The sequence below is a fragment of the Nesoenas mayeri genome (assembly GCF_963082525.1).
Source record: "Nesoenas mayeri genome assembly, chromosome: 2".
Lineage (NCBI taxonomy): Eukaryota > Metazoa > Chordata > Aves > Columbiformes > Columbidae > Nesoenas > Nesoenas mayeri.
The window spans coordinates 35517943-35543095 of record NC_137543.1 but is presented as its reverse complement, the minus strand read 5'-3'; the positions used below and the strand labels follow the sequence as shown (position 1 = coordinate 35543095).

Here is a 25153-nt window from a genome sequence, read left to right as displayed (position 1 = left end):
CCCCAGAGAAGTCTCTACTCTAGTTATTAAAAGGAGTTAGACAGACTAAGTGTCTAAGATGCAAATGAAGATCACTAGCTACATCTTAATTATCAACTATTATACTAACATAACAGTGTAGAACTGAGCCTCCATCCATAAACAGGAACATCATTTTGAAAAGCAGAATAAATGGACAGACAGAGCACGACATTGGTTATGAACATATATGGTTAATTTTAAAGAAATGGCTTTGAATATATTTTTTAAGTGTCAATATACGCATGACTTAAATTAAAAATTTTTATTAAACTTTTAGTCACACTTCTGAGTCTGAACAAATGGCTTTTTGTAAAGCTTTCTGTGAACCATTTCACTCCAAGGTATTTTCACATGGCAGACAAAACAGAATAGGGATTTCTCTAAAGTAATATTAAAATAATGCCATTTACTAGGTTAATTTAATTAGGAGAAAAACAAATAAGAAAATCATTGGCACCTACTGAAAATGTCGGATTAAATACCATAAAAGCTAAGAGAAGAAACAAAACAGGTTACTCTTCAAAGAAACCTTAATTCCTTGATTAAACACAATCTTTTTCTATAGCAAGTTCCACTTAGCATAAAAACTGTGTTAAGCCGCAGCTCTGGGTACCCACATATTTAACAGAAGCAAAAGCCTTATCTGCATTAGGGTTTTAAATATCTGTGTAGTCACAATCTTGCAACAGCTCTAGTAAAAAGCACAAGAGCCTTGGTTTAAGGCACAGCAGTAGATTAAACTCTGATGTCAGACATTACAGTGGGGGATGAAAACTTGAAAAAAAGAAAGGGCTAGAATAAGATTAAAAAAAAAAAATAAATCACATACCAAACCTTCTTTTGCAATTTTAAGCCACTAATTGCCAACTAATTATTGTGAGGCATCACACAATGAGGAGGAAAGCTAACAATCTGTTCTTGTTGATTGGGATTTGCAGGTTCAGTCAGAGTGTCTTTTCAGGTATGGCCAAAATCAGGTACAAATCTCTGAGGGAGGTACAGTTTAGCCAAAGAAAAGAAATACCAATGTCAAACCGCTTAAGCAGGCCTCTTGTTTTGAATACTGGTATTGGAGCCAAAACATTGTCTGTATGTCATTTCAAAATTCTACCCACTTGATTTCTTTGTTTTGTAGAGAAACAAGAAGCTGAAAAACAGGAAAGTTCACTTTGGGTACAAGGCTTATTTTCCACTTAAGCCTACAGGTCACAAATGAAGGGTTAAGTGAAACCAGGCTTTGTATTTCTCAATCTCCAAAATATATTAAACCACATTAAAATACCTTATAATTTAAAGGAAAATTCCTTTAAAGCCTCTGAATCTCAATGCTTTCACGAAGAATGGAAATGTACGTAAAGACCACGGTATTCTAGGGCCAATATTATGACGTATTTCCACCTGCTCTAAGATACTAAAAAAGGGCTCTAACTTTTTCCAAATTTCAAAACTTAATCAGTTGACATCCAGCTCAAAACATAAGTTTTTGTAGGTGTTAGAAGCCCCAAAGTAAATTAAAGTAAGTGATAATTTTATATTAGTTCAACAAGTCTTTCTTTGTACATAAAAATAAATTCCAAAAGCAAATATAAATGTTTTGGTCTGTTTTGTTTCTTTTTCTTCTCTTCTGGAAGCACAAATCATGTTCCTATACTAGTTTCATACATTTCCATTAAATTCACAAAATTCAAATCACCCTTAAATAAAAATGTTGCAGTTTATACCATGACTGTGCAAACTGAAAAACAAGGGTATAATTTTGTTCCACAAAGCCAAAGGACAAAAGCAGGGAGAAAGCAGAGCACAATAGCAGCAAAAGGAGAGCAGGTGATAAAAACAGATGAACGTAAGAATACACAGAAAAGGCTGGTACAAGCAAGAAGCTATGAGGAATGAGGTAGAGAATATGCAAAAGAAAATCAATCTCTTCAGCATTAGAGCTGCTCATCATTCATAGTCACTCACCATGAAACTCACTCAGGCATTATGACAAGAGCTGAATGCCAAGTTGCCAAATCCTCTACCATTTAATTAGGATATTTTTGTTTGTTTGAAGATCCAGCTTTTGTGTTTTAATGATTATGTGAGCAGCTTAGATTTAATTTTTTTAAAAGGGCATTTCTAGCCCTCACCACAGTGCAGAAACTTATGAGAACGTGATGTTAGATGGTTCAAAAAGGAGAATACAGGTGAAAAGAACAAAATTTCCCTTCAACATTTTTTTTTTTCCAGATTGATATACGATGTGTATTTCTGATTTCAAAGGCCAGAAATCAATAGGAAACACTCCTTAAAAAAATGTGCACCTTCCATTGCTGCAAATAAACCCTACAATTCTCATAAGACACATACGTGTATTAGCATGTTTTCTTTGAACATTTGACACTATCTTCGTCTTGTGCATGTGGAAATAGTGAACTGTTGTCTGAAGCTGTTAATAAGCCAAGAGAAATTGTGATATGAAAGAAACATTAAGAAAACAAAGCAAGAGTGGAACACCTTCATGACTGCATCTGAGAGCCAAGGGCATGCACGTTGTTACCCATCACCAAAAAGATATAATATTTATCTACAGCACATAATACATTAATTCTTAGCATAAGCACTAATGCCATCATCCTTCTTAAAATTAACAGTTGGCCGTCATCCTGCAATGCAGAAGTATTCTGCTACGTGCCATGCAACCAGCGCCAGCTGGGTGAAAGCTTCATCTCACTTAACCAACCAACAGTGAGGGAGCTACAATCAGAAGCAACCCATCTCCTTGCAGCACACACATTTGTATCTCTTTGCAGCTGAGTAACAGCCATTTACTCAGCCTCAAGCATCCAGCAAGAAAGGTGTTTATGTTCAGGCCCCAATTAATGAAACCACTATAGGGAACTGTTAACAAATGGAAAAAATATGCTCGCACAAGTACGTCTATGGCAATGACTAATTAGGCTTTTCCAGCCCTACTCTGCTGCCCAAAAGCAAGTGGGGAGATGTTGCTGGCACTGAGGCTTTTTGTGAGCACTGGGATTTGGTCTCCTCATTCTATACTCAATTGTCATAGGCTTGATGCTTTTGATATGCCATGAGAAATGGAAAACAACTTTTGATAAATGTTTAATACTCTGATAATACTGTCTATATGTACCCAGACAATAATTATTGAACCATTTAAAGTTCTAGTGTCTTTTTGCTATCTAAATATGAACTAACAACAGTAGAAAACAAAGACTACTGAATTAATTTTCTTTTCTGACATGTAATGAAAAAGAAAGAATTATATTCCTCAAATAGGTAAGCTGCTATTACAACAAATACTTCTGAAAATATACTACACCTGAACAAGCAAGAAACATTGCAAAGCAGTACTGCTTTAGATTTTTATAATGCAATAATCTGCTAGGAGGAATTCAGGAATTGTCCCAGGCATGGAATGAATCAGTGGTATAACAGCTTTTCCTTTCACTCAATTGGGTGTAGGGCAAAACCTTTTAGTGACGAATATAAGCTTTATGAGAAGATAGAGTGATTATATGAAGCCAGACAAAACTCTTTGGTTGTTCTTTATATGAAGAATTCTTTAAGGTTACCAAAAACCACATTCTAGTTATACCTCACATGAGGTGAATATGAAATGGCCAACAGACTTTAGAGCAAGCTGAGATATTAATTTTCAAATACAACCCCAAAAAACCAAAGTTTGATCTCACAAGGGCATTCCATTAATAAACTTTTTATTTTTACACTTAAGACCGTGTTTCTTTTCTGAGAATTACCAAGGTCTCTAGATATATTCATCAGTTCATTTATGATTTATAGACTGTGCACAATAGAAAGATTTGACTCATAAGCAGACTTCCAAAAACATCAGTCAATATGGAGATTTAAAAAATGTTAGGGTAAAAAACTTTAGACTAATCTGTCTCAGTCCAAAAGTATTCTTCTTCTTGTCTTCTCAATGGAGAGAACAGCCTACTGCTGATTACTCAAAATTAAAATGTTATTTTAGCGATCACTCCTGGAAGTTCTTCACTCTCTGCGGGGAGGTAAACCTCTGCAGATTTTGATTATATCAACAGGTTTCAGACACTCTGTACCTACAAACCAAACCTCAAGTGGTCAAAGTATTATTCCAATGCTATTTAATTATTTATTGAATATGAGAGTTGAGTTTGTGCAAAGAATGGACATGTGAAACAGCTTTACGCCTTTATTTTTTACATCTTGAAAAACCAGTACTGGTTTGCCCCTGGAGAACCAACTAATGTTCTGGCCTGCCTTGTGTATCAACCATAAAGCAGTAAATATTACTGAAAATATCCATCAGTTTCTTGACACTTACCCTTCCGTATCTGTTAGCATAGGACCCTGTAAGCAAGGAATGGAAAATGATGATTGTCTCATCCAAATCCCAAATGAATACTCTCTGTAAAAAGAGAATCAAATCAATGTGTTCCTCTGTGAAGCTGATACTTGAAATGGAAAGTTAAAATTTGAATCAGTAAGCGCACAAATGAGAAAATTGTATTGAAATGGTTATATATTAAAACCATAGTTTCCTTGCTCTTTATTTTCAGAACTAATAGTTTTTTTTCCATAATAGGGTAATTCAATCTGTTAGCATTTTACTACAATTGCTATTATATCAAATTATTCCATTAGAATAAAATTATAGTTATTGTCAAATACACACAGAAAATGAGATTGTACCATGTATTATTTTGAAGCCAGATGTGAGATAGAAACTGAAATAAATGAACAAAAGCCTCTGAAAATTAAATCTTCTGGGTTTGAATTCTGTATTTCTGCCAGTCTTACAAAACATAGTTCATATAACTGCTCTTAAAATGACCTCTAAATCCAAAATAAAGCAAATTGCTGAAAAGCACTTAAATGCCCTTAATCTGTGTTCATTTTTAATGGATTTTAGGCACCTGAAGAATGAAAATTATAAACATACATGCTACATGTGTAGGAAGTCATGGCATCAGTGAATCTTTTGCTTACAGCCAATGGAAAATATTTGTTTTAAATTTGTCCTCTGACCACACACAAAATGATATTTTAATGAAAAATAAAGTGTTCAAATGCAAGTACTTTAAATCCTGGTGAGATTGTTTTTCCCATCATGACAAATGGGCTAAGCTTTTGGAAAGGAAAAGTAATGCAGTGTGGACACTCAAAGCTGTGGTGCGTCATTGGAGATGTGTTCTCAGCACAAAGCGCTGGCCACTGAGGGGAATGTGAACATAGCATGAGAGAACAAAAACCACTATTGTGCTTGAAGCATCTCCTGTCCAACTGCAAAATTTTCTTTGACTTGGAAAAAGCTTTTCTTTTTTTTTAAATCAAAAGGAGAAACTTCCAGTATTTTTCAGAGAAAGTAGATGCTTTTCATGAAGAAGGTTCTTTAGAAGAAAAATTCTATCTTCTCTGAAAATACTTTTTGAAAAAAAAAAAAAACAAAACCAAAAAAACCCAAAACCATACAACTTCTCCCTCCAAAATAATGATATAAACAGAGCCTGTAAGAGGTCAATGACATCTAATATAATGTACCTCTAGATCAGAGTCGGGTGGTGGTGAAGGATTATTGTTTCTTCTGCCACGTCCACGTGATTTCCCATCTGAACTACGACGCAATCTATCTGAATCGGAATCTTTAATGGGTGTTGATGGACTGTGGATTGTGCTGTATTCTGCTGCAGTAAAGAAATGACATTTTACCTTTCAGTTTAAACTTCAAAATGTTGAATTTACTTGCTTTTTACATGTGACACTAAAACCAGAATGTTCACTAAAGAGTCCTAACCGAAATAATTACATCTACAATGATAAGTGGCAATACTGATACAGAATTAATTCAATCAAGTTCAAGTTATATGTAAAAACATAGAAATAAATTATTTCAGTAAACAGATAAAAAAGAAGTAAAAGAAAATCTTTATTCCTTCAAATCACAGAGGAAGTCATATAACTTCATAGACAAGATTAAACTCTAGATTAATGATTTTAATGGATACCAGCTTTTTTTTTAGGAACACATTTAATTTTAAGTTTTCAAACACACTTTAAGATACTCACTGTGGTGACTGGTAAGAAAAAACACCATATATATAAAAAAATAACATATTAAAATGGTAAACTTTTCCAAATTGTCTGATTGCAGACACTTTTAGGTCACTACGTTTGAGCCAGATTAATAGAATTCTTTCTGAATATGGCAAAAAAACCCCAGAGCACTTATTTTCCCAGGGTAAGTTCAATTACTAAGTTCTAAATGTGTATCAACTATGAAGATGAAAGTTACAGAATTCTTCAAAGGTCTGTTGAACACTGAACTTTTCCAATAAGCACCATCAAGACAGGATACAATTCTTTATACAGTATTGTATGCTAATAGTTATGCTTCAGTAAAATTTATTTACAGAAATATTTACTGTTGTCTAACAGGTGAAAAAGAATTATGATTTGTGCATGTAAGAACAACAAAGTTTTCCTGAAAACATGTTAGCTGGAAGATGTTTTACTACTCTTAACATCCATAGACTCAGTAACAGTGAATTGCTTGAACATTAACAAGGCAGAGACGCAGCATAAATTATCCCTCCTAACTAATTTAACCAAAAGTACCATACGCCTCAGAAATGCAAAAACATATTTTTAAACCTCTTTTCAATACTTCCCTTCACAGTTTTACAAATACTTTTATTTTGATGATTTTTTTTTCCTAAAAAACCCTATTTTTGTGAAGGCAGTTGGAGTTTTCAGCATATGATATCTTTATAATTCTCATTTGTCAGTTAACATTAACTGCTCTCTAGAGTTCAGTAGATGTGGATATTTGTACCAGTATTAATTTGCTTTTTAATCAGCCTAGAACATGACATTCCAGTTGGAACAGACAGGTATACTTCTCACACTAGTGATTCTTTCTCCTAAAAAACCATCCTGTTGAGGTCAAAGGTTAGATTAAAGAGGAGACTCTGGACATCTGTGTAACACCACATATTCACAGTTACTCAAAAGAATAACAGTTCCTTGTGCTGAATTAAAGGAAAATGTCTCGAAGTTCTCATGTTCAGATTCAAATCTACACTTAATGGAAATTAATACATATTTCACATTATACTTTTACCTAAGTATCTCAGACTACATTAAACAAAGCAGACTAACAGTTTAAGATGTAATTCAAGGTAAAACAAATAATTTTAAAAAAGACACTCGACCTATACCTGGAAGAGTGATTCTATGTATGTGCCAAATAACAAAAATGATCCAGCCACATCAGTCTGCATAACTAAAGACAGACATTTAAATGTTGAAGATCATGTACATTCCAATATATATTTTTCCTATGACAATGTACACTTCAGAATATTTAAACTAATACTTCGAAGGTTCATTCCTCTTTCACTTACTCTACTAAAATGTAAATAAAATGTCATAACTAGTACAAATTTTCCCAGCCTTTTAAACTGAAATGAGTTATGAGCTATACGTTATTTTCATTAGTAAAATCCTTAATAAAAAAGAAAAAGAAAAGAAAGAAAACAATGTGTAAAGGCTTTGAAATAAATTATAACCCAGTAAAATAAACAGACCAGAATTTCTTTAACAGGTATGTTGACCAAATACCTGCTTTAAAATTCAGATGTTTGGTTTGAGGCTCATTTCCATCTCCCCTTCTCAGGTGCAAGTCATCTGTCTGGATGAGCCAGACCCTCACCTGACAGACAGACTCCCACCCCTTAGCCCACCCTTCTGGGGTCTGCTGTAACTGCATCATTCCCAAGAGAGATTTGTCTATCTTACTCTTATGAATCTGTCCAGGAAATCTACTGTGCTACCATTAGAAACAAAACAAGTTCAGCATTCAATACAGCAATTTAAGTTCCATCCATGAAAGTGGGGAAAAAAATCTTCCCTTCATTGTATTTGTAGGCATTTGAAGATTGCTCTCAAATCTCCTTTGTTGTTAGGTTAACCCTTCCCTGATGATCCTCTTTTCCAGGCTTTGATTATTGTTCTCTGTTTTCTGCCCAAACAGTAATCCAAAGCAAAGCTTTACTTCCCATGTCCTGCCACTGTCCCCTGAACACCACTTGGTAGGAGATGATTTGCATTTTCTGCAATATTTTCAGTAAATGTTGGTTTCAGGATCCCTAGATCATCTTGTGTTGAGGAAGTGACACCAAACTGGTTGTTTCTCAAAGTCCTGGCCAAATATTGCACATGAACTGAATACACAACATTGCTAATACCTGGAGCCTCTGAGCTTACTCAGGAGACCAGTCTGTTGTCAACAGTGTGACAGATGGCAGTAACCAATGGGGGGAAACGTGACATCGTGTGCATGAAACATATTCCATGTATGTAAAGGGAAACCATAGCATGTACTCTTTGGATTAAGGCTGTTTGACAGTGCAGCCTCCGTGTGCATGGCCGGGTTACCAGCTCACTGTCCAATGGTTGCTCTCAGGTCCTCATAAGGAAACCCAATTAAAGAATCCAGTATCCAGCTGAGCCCTGAGCCTTGACAAGCCCAAGCCCAGACAAATTCTGGAGCAAGAAAAACAACAGCGGCTGAGGGTACTCAGTGTGCCACTAATACAGGGAGTACTGAGAGAGGTCCACAGGGAAAGGTAGAGCCTGGAAGGAGCTGCCAACATTCCCCATCCCACATTTGTGCAGTTCATCATTCCTGCCTAAATGTATACCTCACACCTGCTCCTATTCAGATCACATCTCCATTTTTTGAGTTCTCATCCCGTCTCCAAAGAACTCGCAGCCCCTCTCAGCATGGTGTCATCTACATATTTAATAGGCAAACACATTCTGTTCCGTCATCTAAATGATTAATGAAAATGCGGTCTGGTGCTAGGCCCAAGGCAGACACTGAGGAATGCTGCTGTAGCCATCCTTCTATTTTAACAGCAAGCCCTCACTGACTTCTCTCTGGACACGGTTTCCTAAATAGTTTTGTATCATTCTGCCATAGTTTCTGCTAGACTGGTTTAGCCTAGTTTACTTATAAGTTTGTTAAGTGAAGAGATTTAAGTGTCAGGACAGCAAGGACCTTGCTAAAGTCAAGCTACATAGCCACAAAACACATTATCATTATACTAGTTATTCTACATTCGCTGGTAGGAGGACAATGATTTGTTCAACCTCAGCTGACTTCATAGTAACAGACAGATTGTAATATTTGCCAAGTGAAATTGTTATGTTTCTAATGCACTTAATTTAAATTTATCCTGTTCTTGAGCATTACAAACACAGGGAAGTGCAGGAGAAAACCCAGTCCTCCACAAAATCATAAGCAGAAAAGGGGATGAGGGTCAGCTCCCTGCTGCCTGTCCCAATACTAAAGCAAGATTCCCAAAGGAAGCTGGTAGCAGCCAGGTTAAACAAAAGAAGGAAGAGTTCAGATAAAAGCTAGGAGATTTGAACCACATTTTGACCAAAAAAAAAATCCAGGTTCCCAAAAGATTACAAAGGTTCAAGAAGAGCCTGAAGACATCCCTGGAAGAGAAGCATCCAGGAGTGCTACAGCCATGCTGCATTAGCAGGTTGTGTCTGCTTAACAAAATGAGTGGTGGCAATGACCCCAGGCATCACTACCTATTTTCTGGGAGGTCATTTCAGTGTAGGTCCAGCCTGATCTAGTCTCCTGAGCATCCTTAAAAGGTGTTGGAGGAACTGTCCTGGAGAACACCTTCCAGGTTAGATCTGTCTGGAAGGACTCCAACCAGGTGCTCTAGGACCACTCTGCTGAGCCAAAGCTCCTCATTGAAACAGACTCCTGTTCCAAATTAAAATGGTAATGTAGGCACACTCTAAACATACAAACAAAAGCAGCTTTGGAAATCCCCTGAGATGAAAATATCTGGAAGCTGGAAATGTGCTTAAGGCAAATCTTACATAAGCTCAACCTGTCCTTGCTGTTCCCAGGGTTTCTGCTGATGGCCACCAAGACAGGCAGGCTACAGGGCCGGTTGATCCATCAGGCTGGAGCACTACAGCCATTTCTGTGTGTTGCATATGCCTTCACAAAATTATACTTGTAATGTAGCAATAGTTACGCTTCTGCATCCACTAGCAGACATATAATTTTATATCTCTCTGCTATGGCACCTCTCTGCACTCTGCCCCAGGCAGACACTAAATGTTACAGCTTGTTTCTGCTTCACACACTCAGAGTTCCCTTATCCAAACCTTGACCAAGTATAATAGACTCAATCTTGGCTTCCCTAGTCAGTCAGGAAAACATTTTAAAACAAGATTCTATAAATGTATGCCTCCTTTTCCAGGAGTAACTGGTATGCCCTGCGCCTGATCCCTGGTAGCAACCCCTATAGTGCAGGGTGATACCAAGTCAGATACAAATTACACATAACTGTGAGGAATAAAATGTGTTTACATTCTGATTTACCTAAAATATATGAACCATATTGTAGCAGACTTTCCCCTGTGCTTCAAGGCACCATATTATTGCAACTTGACATAACATTTCAAAAGCATGTTCTTCCCTGTTATACATCATTGTGGGCAGTTTTGATGGTCTTGTCACACAGGACAATTTTCCATCATCTCATAAATCAGAATACTTTGATTACTTACTAATAAACAATACAACCAGAGAGATACCATTTGCAACACCATATTCTGTAATTCCATTCAGTTTGTTGTGGAAATGCCCCCTAAGTAATTGCTATATTTTCTTTCTATTGATTTCAATGTACCATACAGCAATAGTATCAAATGAAAAATCTGGGAAAAACCAGCTATCCCAGAAATCCCAAAATAAAGTCTATCTCTAGGTAAATATGACTGCTGAATGTGTGGGTAGAGCTCTTGCTGTTGACAAAGCCATTGCAAATTTCATCAGATTTTTTCCCTACTACACTGAAAGGGTATGCAAAAGAGTAAATGCACATTATCAAAGTAATCATATCTCATGTCACAATGTAAATCACATGGACAAGATGGGGCTAGGATAGCTAATACAAACTCATGTCTCTGCAAGTAGGTATGTACAATTATTTTCCATTTGGATTGTGCCGAGATTAATGGTTTCCCCTCAAATCTTGTACTTAATTTTGAATAAAGATCTTAAATACTCAGGCCAGTGTTTTTTCAACTCCTGTATACTAAAATAAAAATTTGCGATACATGTAGTTTGAATATGTCAATCCCATGCCATGATTTTCTTTTGCATAAATAAAGTTTACTATTGCATAAATAAAGCTAAACACAGAATTTCATGAGCACTATACAAACTTCTTTCTTTACTGCTTACATAAAACTAGGCCAGCATTAAACAATGCAGCAGAATCGCATAGGTATTTGAGGATTTTTTATTTTTTTTTTTACTTCTCTATTAAAAATATGACTACTATATTAGTAGTAAGTAAAACTACTACTTAAGTATTGCAAGAAATACAATAGTGCCTGCTGACAGGATCATGGAAGGTCATCTTTAGTGCCGTTTTGACAAAAGATTAAACTCTTCACATGAAAAATGAATCGAAGGTTTGTCGATTGAGGACTATGAGTGTACTATTATAAACTTGAAAGAAACCCTCAATAGTTGTTAAAAATATTGTCAAAAATGCCTGTTTATTTCAAGGTTTGGACGACTTTTTAATTTAGGGTTGTATATTCAAAATAATGACAAAATATCATATTAAGAGTATATCTTATATATGACAGTATACGTTAGCTATGTATGACAACATCTATATTAAAAAGCCCTGCAGTGGTCCAGATTTTTTTGTACAACCTTCAATGTTGAAGAAAAAAAGATGAAGCAATCCCATAATAGGCAGATAGTACCTTTCTCCACTGTAGACAGTTCTTCCTTACTCATTATTTATGCTTTTAAACAATTTGAAATTATTGTTACTTTTAATCCTACTAAAAGCAACTATGAACATCTATTAAAAAAAGGTTATTGAGAAGTGCATCAGGTCCTCAGCCTCAACATATCTCGTGACAGTGAGTCAGGCTATAAATTGTTGAAGGCGATGCAAAGGAGTTAAAAGTTGTACGCTGTTAATATGAAAACAGAACAACCATTTTCAGAGAAGCAAAACCAGTGCTGTACTTTGCCATTCATTATTGCATCCTATCTCATTACTGTTTTTACAAAATTTTCATTGAGCTTCCTTCATATATATACTCGATATTTCCTCTTCCTTTGTATTTATGAAAAAGACCAAACTTTGGAACACCAGTAATGTACTGTGAATACAGAAGCATTTGTTTTTATACAGGTATTAGCAAAAAGTTGCCTATATGCTCTATTTGCTCTGTTTCACTCTCCTGTCACTAATATATTGTTAAGAAATATGATAAGGAGAAACTGTAAAAATAGCTTTCCCTTTTGCAATGAATGTGACAGACTGTTCAAGGAAAAAGAAGTTTAGTCTTTAAGAACGAAATGGTGACCCATGGCTGAGAACAATTTTTGTTGGCTAGCACAGCCCTTGCGGGATTTTTTAATCTGCATGGTGAAGTAGGTGACTAACATGAAAAGCACCCTTTTGGTAATATTTTAAACATACTTATTAAAGAAAGCAAGAAAACTGAAAGAGATCAAATCTCAAGAACAATGCAAGTCTCTCTTGCGAGAAACACTGTTTAAAAAATTATAAAGACAGTATAATATGAAGCAGAAGGATAAATTCAAACGTTGACTGAATTTCTGAACAAAAATTTGCACAAATCGAGAATTATTTTTTTTACCAGTTGTGCTTATAAAGTTGAAATATTGCAAGAGAAAGTTATTAAAGTGTCAGAAAAAGTAGTCATTTCCTACATTAACTTTTAGAAATACATGTTATTAATGTTCCTCTAATTATTTTAGAACACCTGGGCAGGCATAATGGAGTGGGACAAAACTCCATCCATCCAGTATAAATTTCAATACTGGCCAACAGCAGGTGACTAGGTGAGAGACTGTAAAAAGGACAGGCATACATACAGTGCTAATACAGCCACTGTCTTCAGTGATTTTTTTTGTGTCAAGAATTTCTTGAATTGACACTAGACTCTGTGTAAATCCAGCGTTTGTGTTTGTCTAAGCAATGCTTGAACTGGTATTAACTTTTTGCATCCACAACATCCTGCAGCAAGGGGCTGCACAGCTTACCTACATGCAACATAAATAAATACTTCCTTCTGTTTACTCTGAAACTTCTTCAATGAATCTAAGGATTGGAAGGGAGAGTGAATTTTTGCTCACTGCTCTACCTTTATTAATTTTTATCATTTTAACTATTACTACTACTTGTAGATACCACAGCTCACATGAAAAAACAGTAACTCACTAGTTCATACCTGGGATAATTTACTCATGTACAGACTGAAAACTCATCCCAGAAGGAACCTAAGATATTTTCGTTATTCTGATGAAAAACATTTTCTTCTGTAAACCGAAAGTTGGAATTCTATAAATAGAAAAAAACCCACAAAACTTTGAAAATTCTTACTTTTGAAAAATATTTTCTTCTGTAAATTGAAACTTGGAATTCTACAAGTAGAAAAAAAACTTTGAAAATTCTTACTTTTGAACTGAAACAAAATTTCCAATGAAATCTGAAGCAAAGCACACAAAAATTTGAAATGACATACTGAGATTTATTGTTTTGTTTAATAATTTTCTGATTACGTCACTAGCAAAAATACACCCTTCTGTTCACAAGAAAATCACATTAATGTCTATGTCTGATTTATGGAGACAGGGACTATCGGCCCCTGTGCAATCAAAGTTTTTTGTGATGACTGTGGTACAAGAAATTTTTCAGATCCACAAAGGGAACAGAAAGAAGAAATATTGAGCATGTAAAATCTCTGCTTCTTTTGCAAGAACCCCTTAACGTCCTGGACTGCATGGTAAAAGCTTGCATATTTAACTCGGAACTGTGTGAAACTGTAAAAGGATTATTTTAGATTTAAACAAGGAATCAAACATATTTTAAATGAAATTATTGAGCTTTCTAAGTCTGCAAAACTCTACTAAAAATGTCACAAGTACACATTATTACTTTCTCTCTTTTCCTGTTTCCTGCCAGGCTCTTCTGTTTCACTTTCTGGCCCAAATTCATAGGAATCATCTATGTCTGTCAAATTATTCTGGTGCCGCTGTAGATTCTGAAGGCTGTTCTGAGCTTTTCTTGGCACAGTTCACAACCACTGAGATTACATAGTTTGTTTGTTTGTTTGTTGGATTTTTGCTTGTTTGTTTTTTGTTTTTTGTTTGTTTTTTTTTGTTTGTTGTTTTTGTTTGATTTGGTTTGTTATTTGGGATTTTATGTGTGTGGGTTTTTGTTTGTTTGTTTGTTTTTAATACACAGGGTGTTTAAAAAAGACAGACCTAATTTGAAATCACTAGAGTTTGAAAATAGGTCTGTCTTTTTGAAACACCCTCTAGAAGGTATCTAAAGATATCAACACCCAGCAAGAACAGCTGCAATTCAGCAGCTGGAGCCCATCCTTCTAAAGGGATACAGCAGCCTGTACTGCTCTGTACTGCTCCCCACCATCCCTCATACGCAATGTTCCACTTATGGTGGAGAATCAGCAGCCTAACTTGACAAGATGGGGTCAACACGCTACAGAAATCTGATTAATTCTAATTAAAATTGGGTTAGTTTCCTTCTCTGTTCTGTGTTTTTGATCCAGGTGTGAATTTCCTTCTCTTTGCTACACCTATCACTTGTCTCCGCTCCACCGGAATTCCCTCTCTCCATACTGATCCCTCATTTCTGTGTATGAGTTCAACCGAGGCTTTGAGAGAAATAAAAAAATAAAAGACGTTGTACAAGCAGAAATGGCAGGCACAGCATTGGACTCACTGGCAGGTCCTCACTTCCCTTCTAACAGCATTCAAGGTTTGTGAGGCAGTGAAAGGTTCTCACCTAACTTTTACTTAGGAACCCAACATCAGTCTCACCCACTTTGAACTGCTCTCATACCAGTGGAGAGGATTTAGCACCCCTGGATTAAGATTGTAGTTAAACTGAACTCTAAATACTGCTCTAGAGGGTCTCATCTCTCTCCACTGAAAACAGAAGGAGCCTACATGGGCTTGATCCTAACTTAAATGCATAAAGATAAGTAAACTGCATAAAGATAAATGGAGAAATCTGGATCCAGCCCTATACCTTCCGCTCACTGTGTTAGTGAAACGGAACAGGAAGAACTTCATGAAGTTCAACAAGGCCAAGTTCAAGGTTGAGGCAACCTGGGTTGGGGCAAACCTCTGTATCAATACAGGCTGGAAGATGAAGGGATTGAGAGCAGCCCTGTGGAGAAGGACTTGGGGGTACTGGTGGATAAAAAGCTGGACATGAACCAGCAAGGTGCTCTTGCAGCCCAAAAAGTCAATGGTGTCCTGGGCTGCATAAAAAGCAGCATGACCAGCAGGTCAAGGGATGTGATTCTGCCCCGCTACTCTGCTCTGATGAGACTCCACCTGGAGTCTCGCATCCTGCTCTGGAACACTCAGTATGGGAAAGACACGGATCTGTTGGAGAGGGTTCAGAGGAGGTCATCAAGATGATCAGAGGGCTGGAGCACGTCTCCTGTGAGGATAGGCTGAGAGAGTTGGGGTTGTTCAGCCTGGAGAAGTCTTAAGAGAGACCATATTGCAGCCTTTCTGTACTTAAAAGGGGCCTATAAGAAAGACGGGGACAAACTTTTTAGAAGGGTGTGTTGCAACAGGACGAGGCATAATGGTTTTAAACTAAAACAGTGGATATTCAGGCTAGATATAAGGAAGGAATTTGTTACCATGAGGGTGGTTAAACACTGGAACAGTTTGCCCGGAGAGGTGGTGGATGCACCATCCCTGGAGACATTCCAGGCCAGGCTGGAGGGGGCTCTGAACAACCTGATCTAGTTGAAGATGTCCCTGCTCATTGAAGGGGGCTTGAACTAGATGACCTTTGAAGGTCCCTTCCGACCTAAACTATTCTATGATGCTATGATGCCATTAGCTCCTGCTATCAGACAGTGCCCACAGCAGGTACTTTCCTAAATATGTCCCTGTCTTTGAAACTGGCAGTAGCCCAAGATAACCCTATAGTAATATTAAGACTTGCTATCTGCAAACTATTTGAAGAAACATTTTCAGAATTGTTATGTCACTAAGATAAATATCTCAGGGTAAGAGACAGTGGTCCTAGCAATGTCAGAGAAAGTGTGCACATGTCCAAGGAACAGCCACGTCCAAGCCAGCAGTTGTAGGGCACCCATGGATGTACAGCTTTCAGTACACGAAAATATAAACTAGAAGAGGGCTTAGGTGCAGGACCCATCCATGAGAAAGTCTACCAACTTCTTTCACATTTTTAGACAAAACTTTCTTAACAAGAGTGTGGAAGATGTGAGAGAGGAAAAAAAGACTTCTTAAAAAGGAACTGACAGAAAAGTTCTGTCCATGCTTATAGAGAACAGAAAACTTCTTAAATGGGAAGGCAGCCTGTAATCCACTAAGTCTGAGCTTGGGAAAAACATACGTCCTCTCTGCATATATATGTTTACCATTGCTTTTAGGAAGTATCAACTACTTTAAAAAACATGCAAAGATTTTACAAAAAATCAAGACCCCGATGATAAAACAATTCCATTTTAGTATTTGATAAAAGCTAAAACTCAATCACATTTGTTTTTTGGGGCAAGAAGAACTTCCTGCTTCCAACTTAGAAAAACAAACAAACCCACAAGAAAACAAAACCAAAGAATTAAAAACAAAGTGAAAAACTGAGTAATTACACAGACTACAATACACATCCATATATTCTAAGTGTCACAGACTCCAATATGCATTCATGTATTTAGAAAGATTCCCGTCTCAAACACATTGCACACATGTGATCTTGTGTATATAAACACACATCAGCTGTATTTTCTTTCCTACTTACTTTTAGCAAATGTATTGAAAGAAGCAACACTGCATACATTTTCTTCAGGTACACACTAATGCAAAGGAACAGAGTCCTAGCTAATTATATTAGAGCTCACATTGCACATGCAAGATCACAAATCAAGTCAAGAAAACTAAAAACAATCTCCCTCAACAAAACTCCAAAAGAAAATCTCCTGATAACATTGCCAAATCATAGCTGCTTCTTAACGCATTACTGAAAAACACATCTGCAACCTTGGCCTTTTCCTGTGACAGATTTCAAATTTCTGCCATCTACTCACTACTGACATGCCTCAACTGTTAAAAAATGGTTTTTTTTTTTTTTTAATAATGGGAAAAGTATTTTTCACCCCTCATTTGCAAAAACAGCTGGAGTAGTTTGGCATAAATATTCAAAAAATATCTCCACTAGTAAAGGACTGCCAAATTCCAGCAAGAAAGGTAAAGCGACTGGGAAAAAGGACAAGCCACTGAAAATTTTTTTCTTAAAATGGAAACACTTGTGCAATTTCAGCTCCCCATTACAAGCATTATTATGTCCTCTGGAAGTGAAAAACACAAAAGCTCTCTTTCAAGTGGACAGTTGGGCTATGGTCTGAAGGCCTCTCGATTTCAGTCTTTGGAAAAATCAAAGGAATTTATCTTAATGAAGACAGAGCTTAAAAGCATCAGGTTCTTATTTAATACCAAGACCTTCCTATACCCTGCAATTTTTAACAGAAGCATTTTACAAATACAAACAACTTGTATTTCACACAAGCTTTAAAACTTTCACTAATTCCAGTTTTTCTTTAGTCTATTTTCTGTTAGAATCTGTGCAAGATGTGCCACAGGCTCAGGATTAAGAAATAATAATAATAATAAAAAAATCAACAACTACACACACACAAAAAAAATCCAATTCCATCCCCTTTCAACTTACAAAAATGTGCCACATAGGGACCATAAAATCCATGTAATTACCTGCTGCAGGATCTGTAACCGCTTGACTGGTGATGCCAGATGGTGGTTCTTGAAGCTGGTATGTTGCATTTGTGGAGGGTGTTGTTGGGCTGGTGTTGCTGTTTGTCATGTAATGTGAAGGATATGGTGAGCTATTATAATACTGTGCATATTGGCCCTGGCCAAAACTGGGATAAGAGGGATATTCCTGCAAGACAAAGAGCAACGGAGTAGTCCATCAAAGTTTTGCCACTTTTTAGTATAAATTCCAAAATGTAACTACAAACACATGTCAGACTTTCAGCAAGTATGCTTCCTGGACTGGATGCTGTAGGACTTAAATCTGTGAGGCAGTAAAAAGAAATCTGAATTATGCATAATTTAATGTCTTCCCATACAAATAGTTTATTAGACACACTGCTGAAGATGTGTGAATAAGAACATCAAGCCCAGACAATTAGCTCTGCTGTTGGAAGATGACAAATTGAAGAAAACCATTTGTAAACATTAGTTTAACTTGAAAGGATCTAATTTTCTTTCAAAAAGATACTTAAGGGCTGCATTTTTTCAGTGGATGAGAATTATAAGTTTGCCAAAGTTTCCTCAACTCATATTTACAAATTTACCTGCTGTGAACTATTAAATCCAGTAGAATTTGTAAGTGAATTATTTCCTGCATATATTCCTGATGATGTTGTAAAACTGCTGCCTGAAACAAAATGAAAAATTATGTGAATTACTAAAACATGGTACAGAAAATAACTTCAATCATGCAATTATATCACAACGATATGGCATATTTGTAATATTTCCCATATGTTGACCAATTTGGTTGTCATCAACTCCATAACATGTTAATACACAGAAAGTGATAATTCATTGTTCCTACACCCTGCGTTTCATTATTGCAACAAAAAGAAAATCTTTACATTTACACAGGGATTTGGAGCCACCTCAGCTCTGATTAGGCTATCTTATTAGGCTATCCCACCCCTCTGAATAAAACCCAGAGTTGCAGAAGTAATGAGGGTTTCTTCAATTTCAGGTTTTTTAACGATAACTGTCAGCCTTGTCCCAAGAGATGCCATCTCCCCTCACTGAAGCTTTCTGGCTCCATTTCTCCCACCACCTTTGCGAACCAGGTCCTCTCCCCTCCCTGTGCCCCAGCCCCTCACAGAACAGCAAAAGCCGTAACTCCCTGCTCCAAACAGCTCAGCCTGACCGCAAAGCCATTAGGATTCGCTAATCAATCATAGACAGCCTTGGGCCACAAACCTTTTTCTTTTTTGATATAGTCTACTGGGCATGACACAAGGGAAAAAAAGCAACTCTCTGAGAAGGGAGAACCAAGATTGAATTTAGCCCAGAGACTGAATTACTGCCTTCACCTCTCTCCTCCCAAACCACCAAAAATAGACAGATGGGGCTCTTGTTTAATACCTAACCTGAGAAGCTGTTCCACTAAAAGGGCAGCAACCCCCTTTCAGCTGTTTCGCCCTCACTGGTTATAACCCAAGAGTGACACAGCCACCAGCTGAGACATATGGATGCACAGAGTGAAGCTACATAAGCCACCAGAAAGTCTGTAATGAGGCAACCTATTGAACTCGTCCAGCAGAAGGGAGGGCACCAGCCAGCCAAGGGTTGTTTACAGCCTCCCTCACCACCGAAACCTTAGTGTAAAGATATACTAAGACCTTGGAAGCAAAAGCTTGCAGGTGAGCAACAAGGAGGGATGGAAGTCAACAGGGACCCAGGCACAGAAATTTGCCGATCCTCTGAGGTACCCCAGAGAACTCAGTTAACAACCAAATCCTAGGCAGAGGTTACTTATTGGGAAAAGTGACATTTCTTGCAAATCCAAACAGCAAGGAATGCAGGCAAGGCTGCATGCCTAGTACAACCCCTGAAGGGCATTTCTGAGCCATTTACTTTTTTCTTTAAAAAAAACACACAAAAAACACCGCCAAACCCTGTAGGTATCCTGGCTATAAGAAGTCAGAAGGAAAAAAATATTTAAATTCTTTGATTGCAGAAGTTACTAAAAATGCACATAAGCCTCAAAGTAGATGTGAAGTGTGTCCAACAGCAGTGGGAGTAAAGGATGAAGCTTAAACTTAATGTGTGATAATGACTGTAAACATTTCTCTTGTATTTGCTAGTAGTGCAAAAGCTCTGTGGTTGTTGATAGATGCTACTAATCCTGTGAACTAAAATCAGATTACTTCAGCAGAGGAGTTGACATCCAAGTTTAGCAGATAGTACAGATAAACAGTACTAATGAGAAAAACATGTGTTAAATTTAATTTAAAATTGGAAAACAGATGTTATTTTTTTATAACAAACCCCAGAGCCAAAATACAGCTGAAAAATATTTTAAATTGCAAAACTTTGAAATGCTATTTTATTTCTAAGAGTGCTTTGGCTGGAAGAATGTAAGTCACTGTGTCTCTTTTTATTTCTGTAGTTATTTCTGAGTGATGCAGTAATACATTCAAACACAGGTTTTATAGGTGCTTGGTTTGAGCCATTTTAAAAAGATATAAAAGGCCTCTCTTAGTTATAAGAAGAAAACAAAACAAACCACAAACCACATACACACACACACATAAAAAGACCCCCCCACCACCAACAAAACAACAACAAAACAAACAGAAAACCAAAACCAAAACGAAACCCCACACCTTTTTTTGAGGAATACGTTATCTTTCCACAGAAAGTTTGGCAAATAATTTGCAAGAGCAAATGAGTAAAGTAATTACATGCCAGCCAGCATCTCTCCCTCTCAGACAAAGACACACACATACTAACACGCAAATCTCTCTCTTTCATCTCATGGTCAGCACTGGCTCCTATGGAGGAGGGGTAAGGGTCTCCTAGACCGTAACAAACATGAAGCAGGTTTCTCAGAAATGGCTCTGTGGGCCACCCAGAACTATTGCCCTAAAGTTGTTTTTAAAATAGTCCAGTTTTGCCATTTGTTTTTTAAATAATCGTCCAAAGCATGGCACAGAGCTGCTGCTCCTGCCTTAGCTGAACAAACACAAAAATAAGAATCTTTTCAAACCACACGAAATTTACTGCCCCAAGCTGGTCAGCTACATAGCTTTAAAATGTGATAAAAGCTGTAAATTGCAGGTCAAAGGTCTATTTTGCAAAGAGCGTGGACCCACATTAAAGCTGGGAATCCCAGCCAGTGTCGGAAGGTGGCCGGACCCTGCTGGGAGCGGGGCGCGGGCTCCAGGCGTGGGGCTTGCCCCTGTGCCGCCGCCGGGCGCGGGATGCCATCCTCCCCTCTGCATTTGCACAGAAGTCCATTTGCTTTCCAAGCTCAGTCTCCTTGCCATGGGCTATGTCTATCATCAGGGTACGATGCCTGTGGCAGAAGTTTAGCGCAGCTCTCCTGGGAAAGCCTAAGACGGCCAGATGGGCTATTTAAACTCAAGGTTTCTTCCGTTTGCTTACAGTGTTTAAAAATCCTTGGCAAAGTCCCCCTTGTTGTCCTAGTAACTGCTTAACCATCCAGCACAATATTTTTATACTGTATAATAATAACCAAATATCTTAACGTTTACTTTTTAATGGATGAATTCCCAAACCAATTGGTTAGTATATTCTCAAACATCACAGTCTTGGTAACTAAAACAATGCTGGTGCTCATCACAGGTCTAGTACCCTTCTAGAGGCAGGATATTCAGGTGCAGGGTAAAAGCCATGCTTTTATCTCAACCAAAAGGATGCTCAAGAAGGATACTCCTGTTGCAAATGGGGCTCTTTCCTTGGAATTTCCCCCAGACCTTCTCCACTCCATTTATCTTGACTGAGCAATCCTTATAATTGTGCCAATATAGGAACAACGGCCCATTGCCACAGTCATTAGTCATGTAAGTGGTCTTTCAACATCTATGAAGCAACTTATATGAAAAACAGCTTAAGGGATGTACTTGTTAAAATAAAGGGGGGGGGAGCAGAGAGACAGGGTGGCAGAACCATCTAAGTTCTCTTCCCACTTTCTCCCTTCCTCACTCCCCATTACAGAGATGATAAATTTGTAACAAACAAAAATCCAGTTACCAGAATAACCTTAGCAAAGAGTCATAGGCAGCAATTTTCCCCATCATTTTCAAAAGTTGGCAGCCTCTCTCTCTGCTATTGTTCGGTGACTAATCACGCTGTAATTTTAGCAGGGTCAGGACAAGCACTGGGTTTAATTGCCTGCACACGCACCGCGAGGCAGCGCCTTTACGTTGCAGAGAGACATTCGCCCCAGGGAGGGAACCAGAATCACTCCAAAGGTTTTGAACATGAGGTAACCCCAACCAGGGAGCACGCACATGGCAACTGCAAGGACACTAGGAAAACCCCTTTACTGCAAGCAAGAACACCAGAAGGGCCCCGAGCATGTCGTCCTGTAACGCGTGGCTGTGAAATAAGTTATGGGATCCATTATCTCCATTTAGCAGCTCAGCAGCCACACAGGAGATGAAGAACGGCTGTTGCCGGCTATGACAAGGCTGAGGCTGCAGACTGACCATAGACTGCTAGAGGGGAAAGGAAGAATAAACTCATTTCTCTTTCTGGAGGTTTCCGAACAAATAACTGAACAGCAGCAGCACTAGCCCTGTCTTCTGTCAAGAGAATCAATTTTGTCCTTAAATAATAGTTGAAACTATGAATAGGTTCTCTTTCCAAAATTAAATGAGGAAGGGGAAACAAATGTTCCTGTTTACTTTTAACACCTGTTCAATCAAAAGGAAGAATTAAGTCAATTTAAAGTTGTTTCAAATTCAAAATTTAGCATAATGAAAGCATTAAAAAGACATATTTTCTCAAGTATAGATAGCTGTATGCTGTCAACATTTAAGTTCAAGAAAGACCTGTTCAGCAAGGTGATTCTTTTCTACTTAACTTCTAACAACTCCACAAATATTTTAATTCGAAATGTCCTCCTTATTTCCATTCTCATTGTCTGTAAGGTTCCTGTAAGAGACCAGTCCTTCCCTCATCCACACGCCGTGCTCTTTACAAGCACGACAGAAATGACACACACACCACAGGGATACCCAGACTCTCCCACTCTGACCTGTGGCTTTTCCACCCAAGCCAGACTGTCACCCATCTCCTGCCTTCCACAGCTGGGCAGCTCTCAGCCAATGCACAACACAGCTGGAGCAGAACCCATGCTCAGACCAGCTCCTCCCTCAGCCATGCAGACAGTATTGTCGTGAAATCAATGGCTATGTCCCTTCTCTCGTTAGAGCTGCACAACTGGGTCATCTTTAACATCATTCCTTTGCGGAGTATTTTTAGATCCTTGCCTTTCAATGTGTACAGCTGAAATGCCTTCCAAGATCTTACTGTTCCATTTCTTGGCAAGTGTCACCCTTTCATGACCTTGACAATTCTGATCTTGTACATATTTTGCATATCGCAGAAAACAAAGTAATACTCTTTATGCCAGACCTCTATGTAGTCCATTGACTCATTCCTAGCTGTGCTCTACTACTGCCAGAATTCACTGCTTACTCTTAAAATTTGCCAACAAGCACTGTCTCACATTATCCCATGCTGCTCCCCCTTTCCTTCCTCCAGTGAATGAGTTTCCCATAGACATCTGCAAAACTGCTTTATTGTCCTCTCTAAAATCCCTTTATATTGACACCCTTCTGCTCTGTACCTCAAAAAAAAAACACCTTTAGAGCTGTTAGATAACCAATATGGGGTGACAACTGTTTATTATGTCTAAACAGTGTCAGCTTTATTGTTATATTAGGTGTTCCTAGGCTGTGTGTTTTATTTTAGCCTCCAACTTCTATAGGGACTATATTTTCATTTGGCTGTATAAGTTAGCACAATATGATCCCAATACATGACTGTGGCATGAAGACACTACTGCAATATAAATTATAGGCAACACAGACATGATTTCTCAATAACTCTGTTTCCCAGTGACCATGAATTATCAGTTCCTCAAAAGCTGGAATGTCGATACAGGAGCTCCTCATAGCTGCTGCTGGCAAGCATTTTGAGCTGACACCTACAGAGGGGTAGAGAGGGATTTTTAGGGGGAGGAGGGCACATGTGTTTGTTTTTTTCAGTGCAGCTATCTGCAGAAAGCAAAACCAACAATGTGGTCATGGTTATATTTACTCAGGCCACCACTATTCAGCAGGTAGATGAAAGTTTGCATACTACTCATACTATCTTCTTCTTACTTGTCAGCACACACTACAAGTAAGCAATACTTCAAATGTCAGATGGTCGCTTCTGCCCTGAGCTACTCAACACACAGTTCTCTATCTGAGAGAAGGACTGGATCAATATACCCTTAAAGCTGCAGAACAAAATCAAAACCTCCTTCACCTGGTCTCCAAAACCACTTCTACCTCAAGACATTTCATGAAGCATTTCTATGATGGCACACAGTTTGAATGGAGGATGATAATAACACAGAGAGGTGCAAAACTTTTAAAAAATATAGTCCAGTTCTGTGAGTGATCACTTATTTCAACAATTCTGAAATCTGCAACACTCTGTATTTCAACTATGAAATTCAGGGGAGAAAAGTCCTGCAGCAGAAATCAAATATTACCTATCTGCAGTAAACAAAGATTTTTTTTTAATATCTCTTAAAGTTGTGATAATCCACAACTGGGAACACCAGCAACTTTCCAGTACAGAAGGGGAAAAGGAACTGGGAGTAAAAGGTGGAAAGATATTAAGTGAACTAAACAGGCAAGTAGGGCTACAAAATATAATTGATAATAATAGCCCACACATACAAAGACTTGAAGCTTTAAAATAGACTTCAAAGAAACAGACTTCAATCATTACTTAGCTACCTCCACAGCTGCAGTAGGTATTTTTATCTTATTCTCCCTCCCTGAACACACTCAGGTATCAAATTATATTTGGCACTTCCTAAATTCATAATCCTGACACGTTTTCCAGGACTCACTTTGTCACATTCACTGTTTGTTGAACTATTGCAATTTGGAGATACATTTTTACTGTAATAACACTACAACACTTCACTATTCAAAAATTAATGAAGTCACTAAGTGAGGGATCTTCCAAACTGCTGAGAGCTGGCCCGCCACTGCTCTCAGCAAAAGCAATCACCGTTTCAGCTTCAACTGCAATAATATCAGAAATAAGTCCTTGAGTAAACATTCATTGTTACCCTACAAATGTAAAGAAATAATGGGAAAAAAAAAAAAAGAAAACAAAAAACCCAAACACCAATCAACCAAAACCATAGCATTA

General features: G+C 37.7%; 1 protein-coding gene across 7 annotated transcripts in view; it reads right to left on the bottom strand.

The window, feature by feature from the left end:
- Positions 1-25153, bottom strand: part of EYA1 (EYA transcriptional coactivator and phosphatase 1) — a gene marked incomplete at both ends in the record, with an annotated part of 153263 nt that overhangs the window by 38011 nt on the left and 90099 nt on the right. For 5 of the 7 annotated variants that reach the window (XM_080339673.1, XM_080339675.1, XM_080339678.1 and 2 more), the window contains 4 exons: positions 4352-4435; positions 5569-5708; positions 17909-18095; positions 18514-18592. In XM_080339673.1, coding sequence (XP_080195799.1) covers positions 4352-4435; positions 5569-5708; positions 17909-18095; positions 18514-18592 — 490 coding nt within the window. Of the gene's footprint in view, positions 1-4351; positions 4436-5568; positions 5712-17908; positions 18096-18513; positions 18593-25153 lie in introns of all 7 variants that reach the window. The other 2 variants (XM_080339674.1, XM_080339676.1) reach the window with 1 other exon arrangement.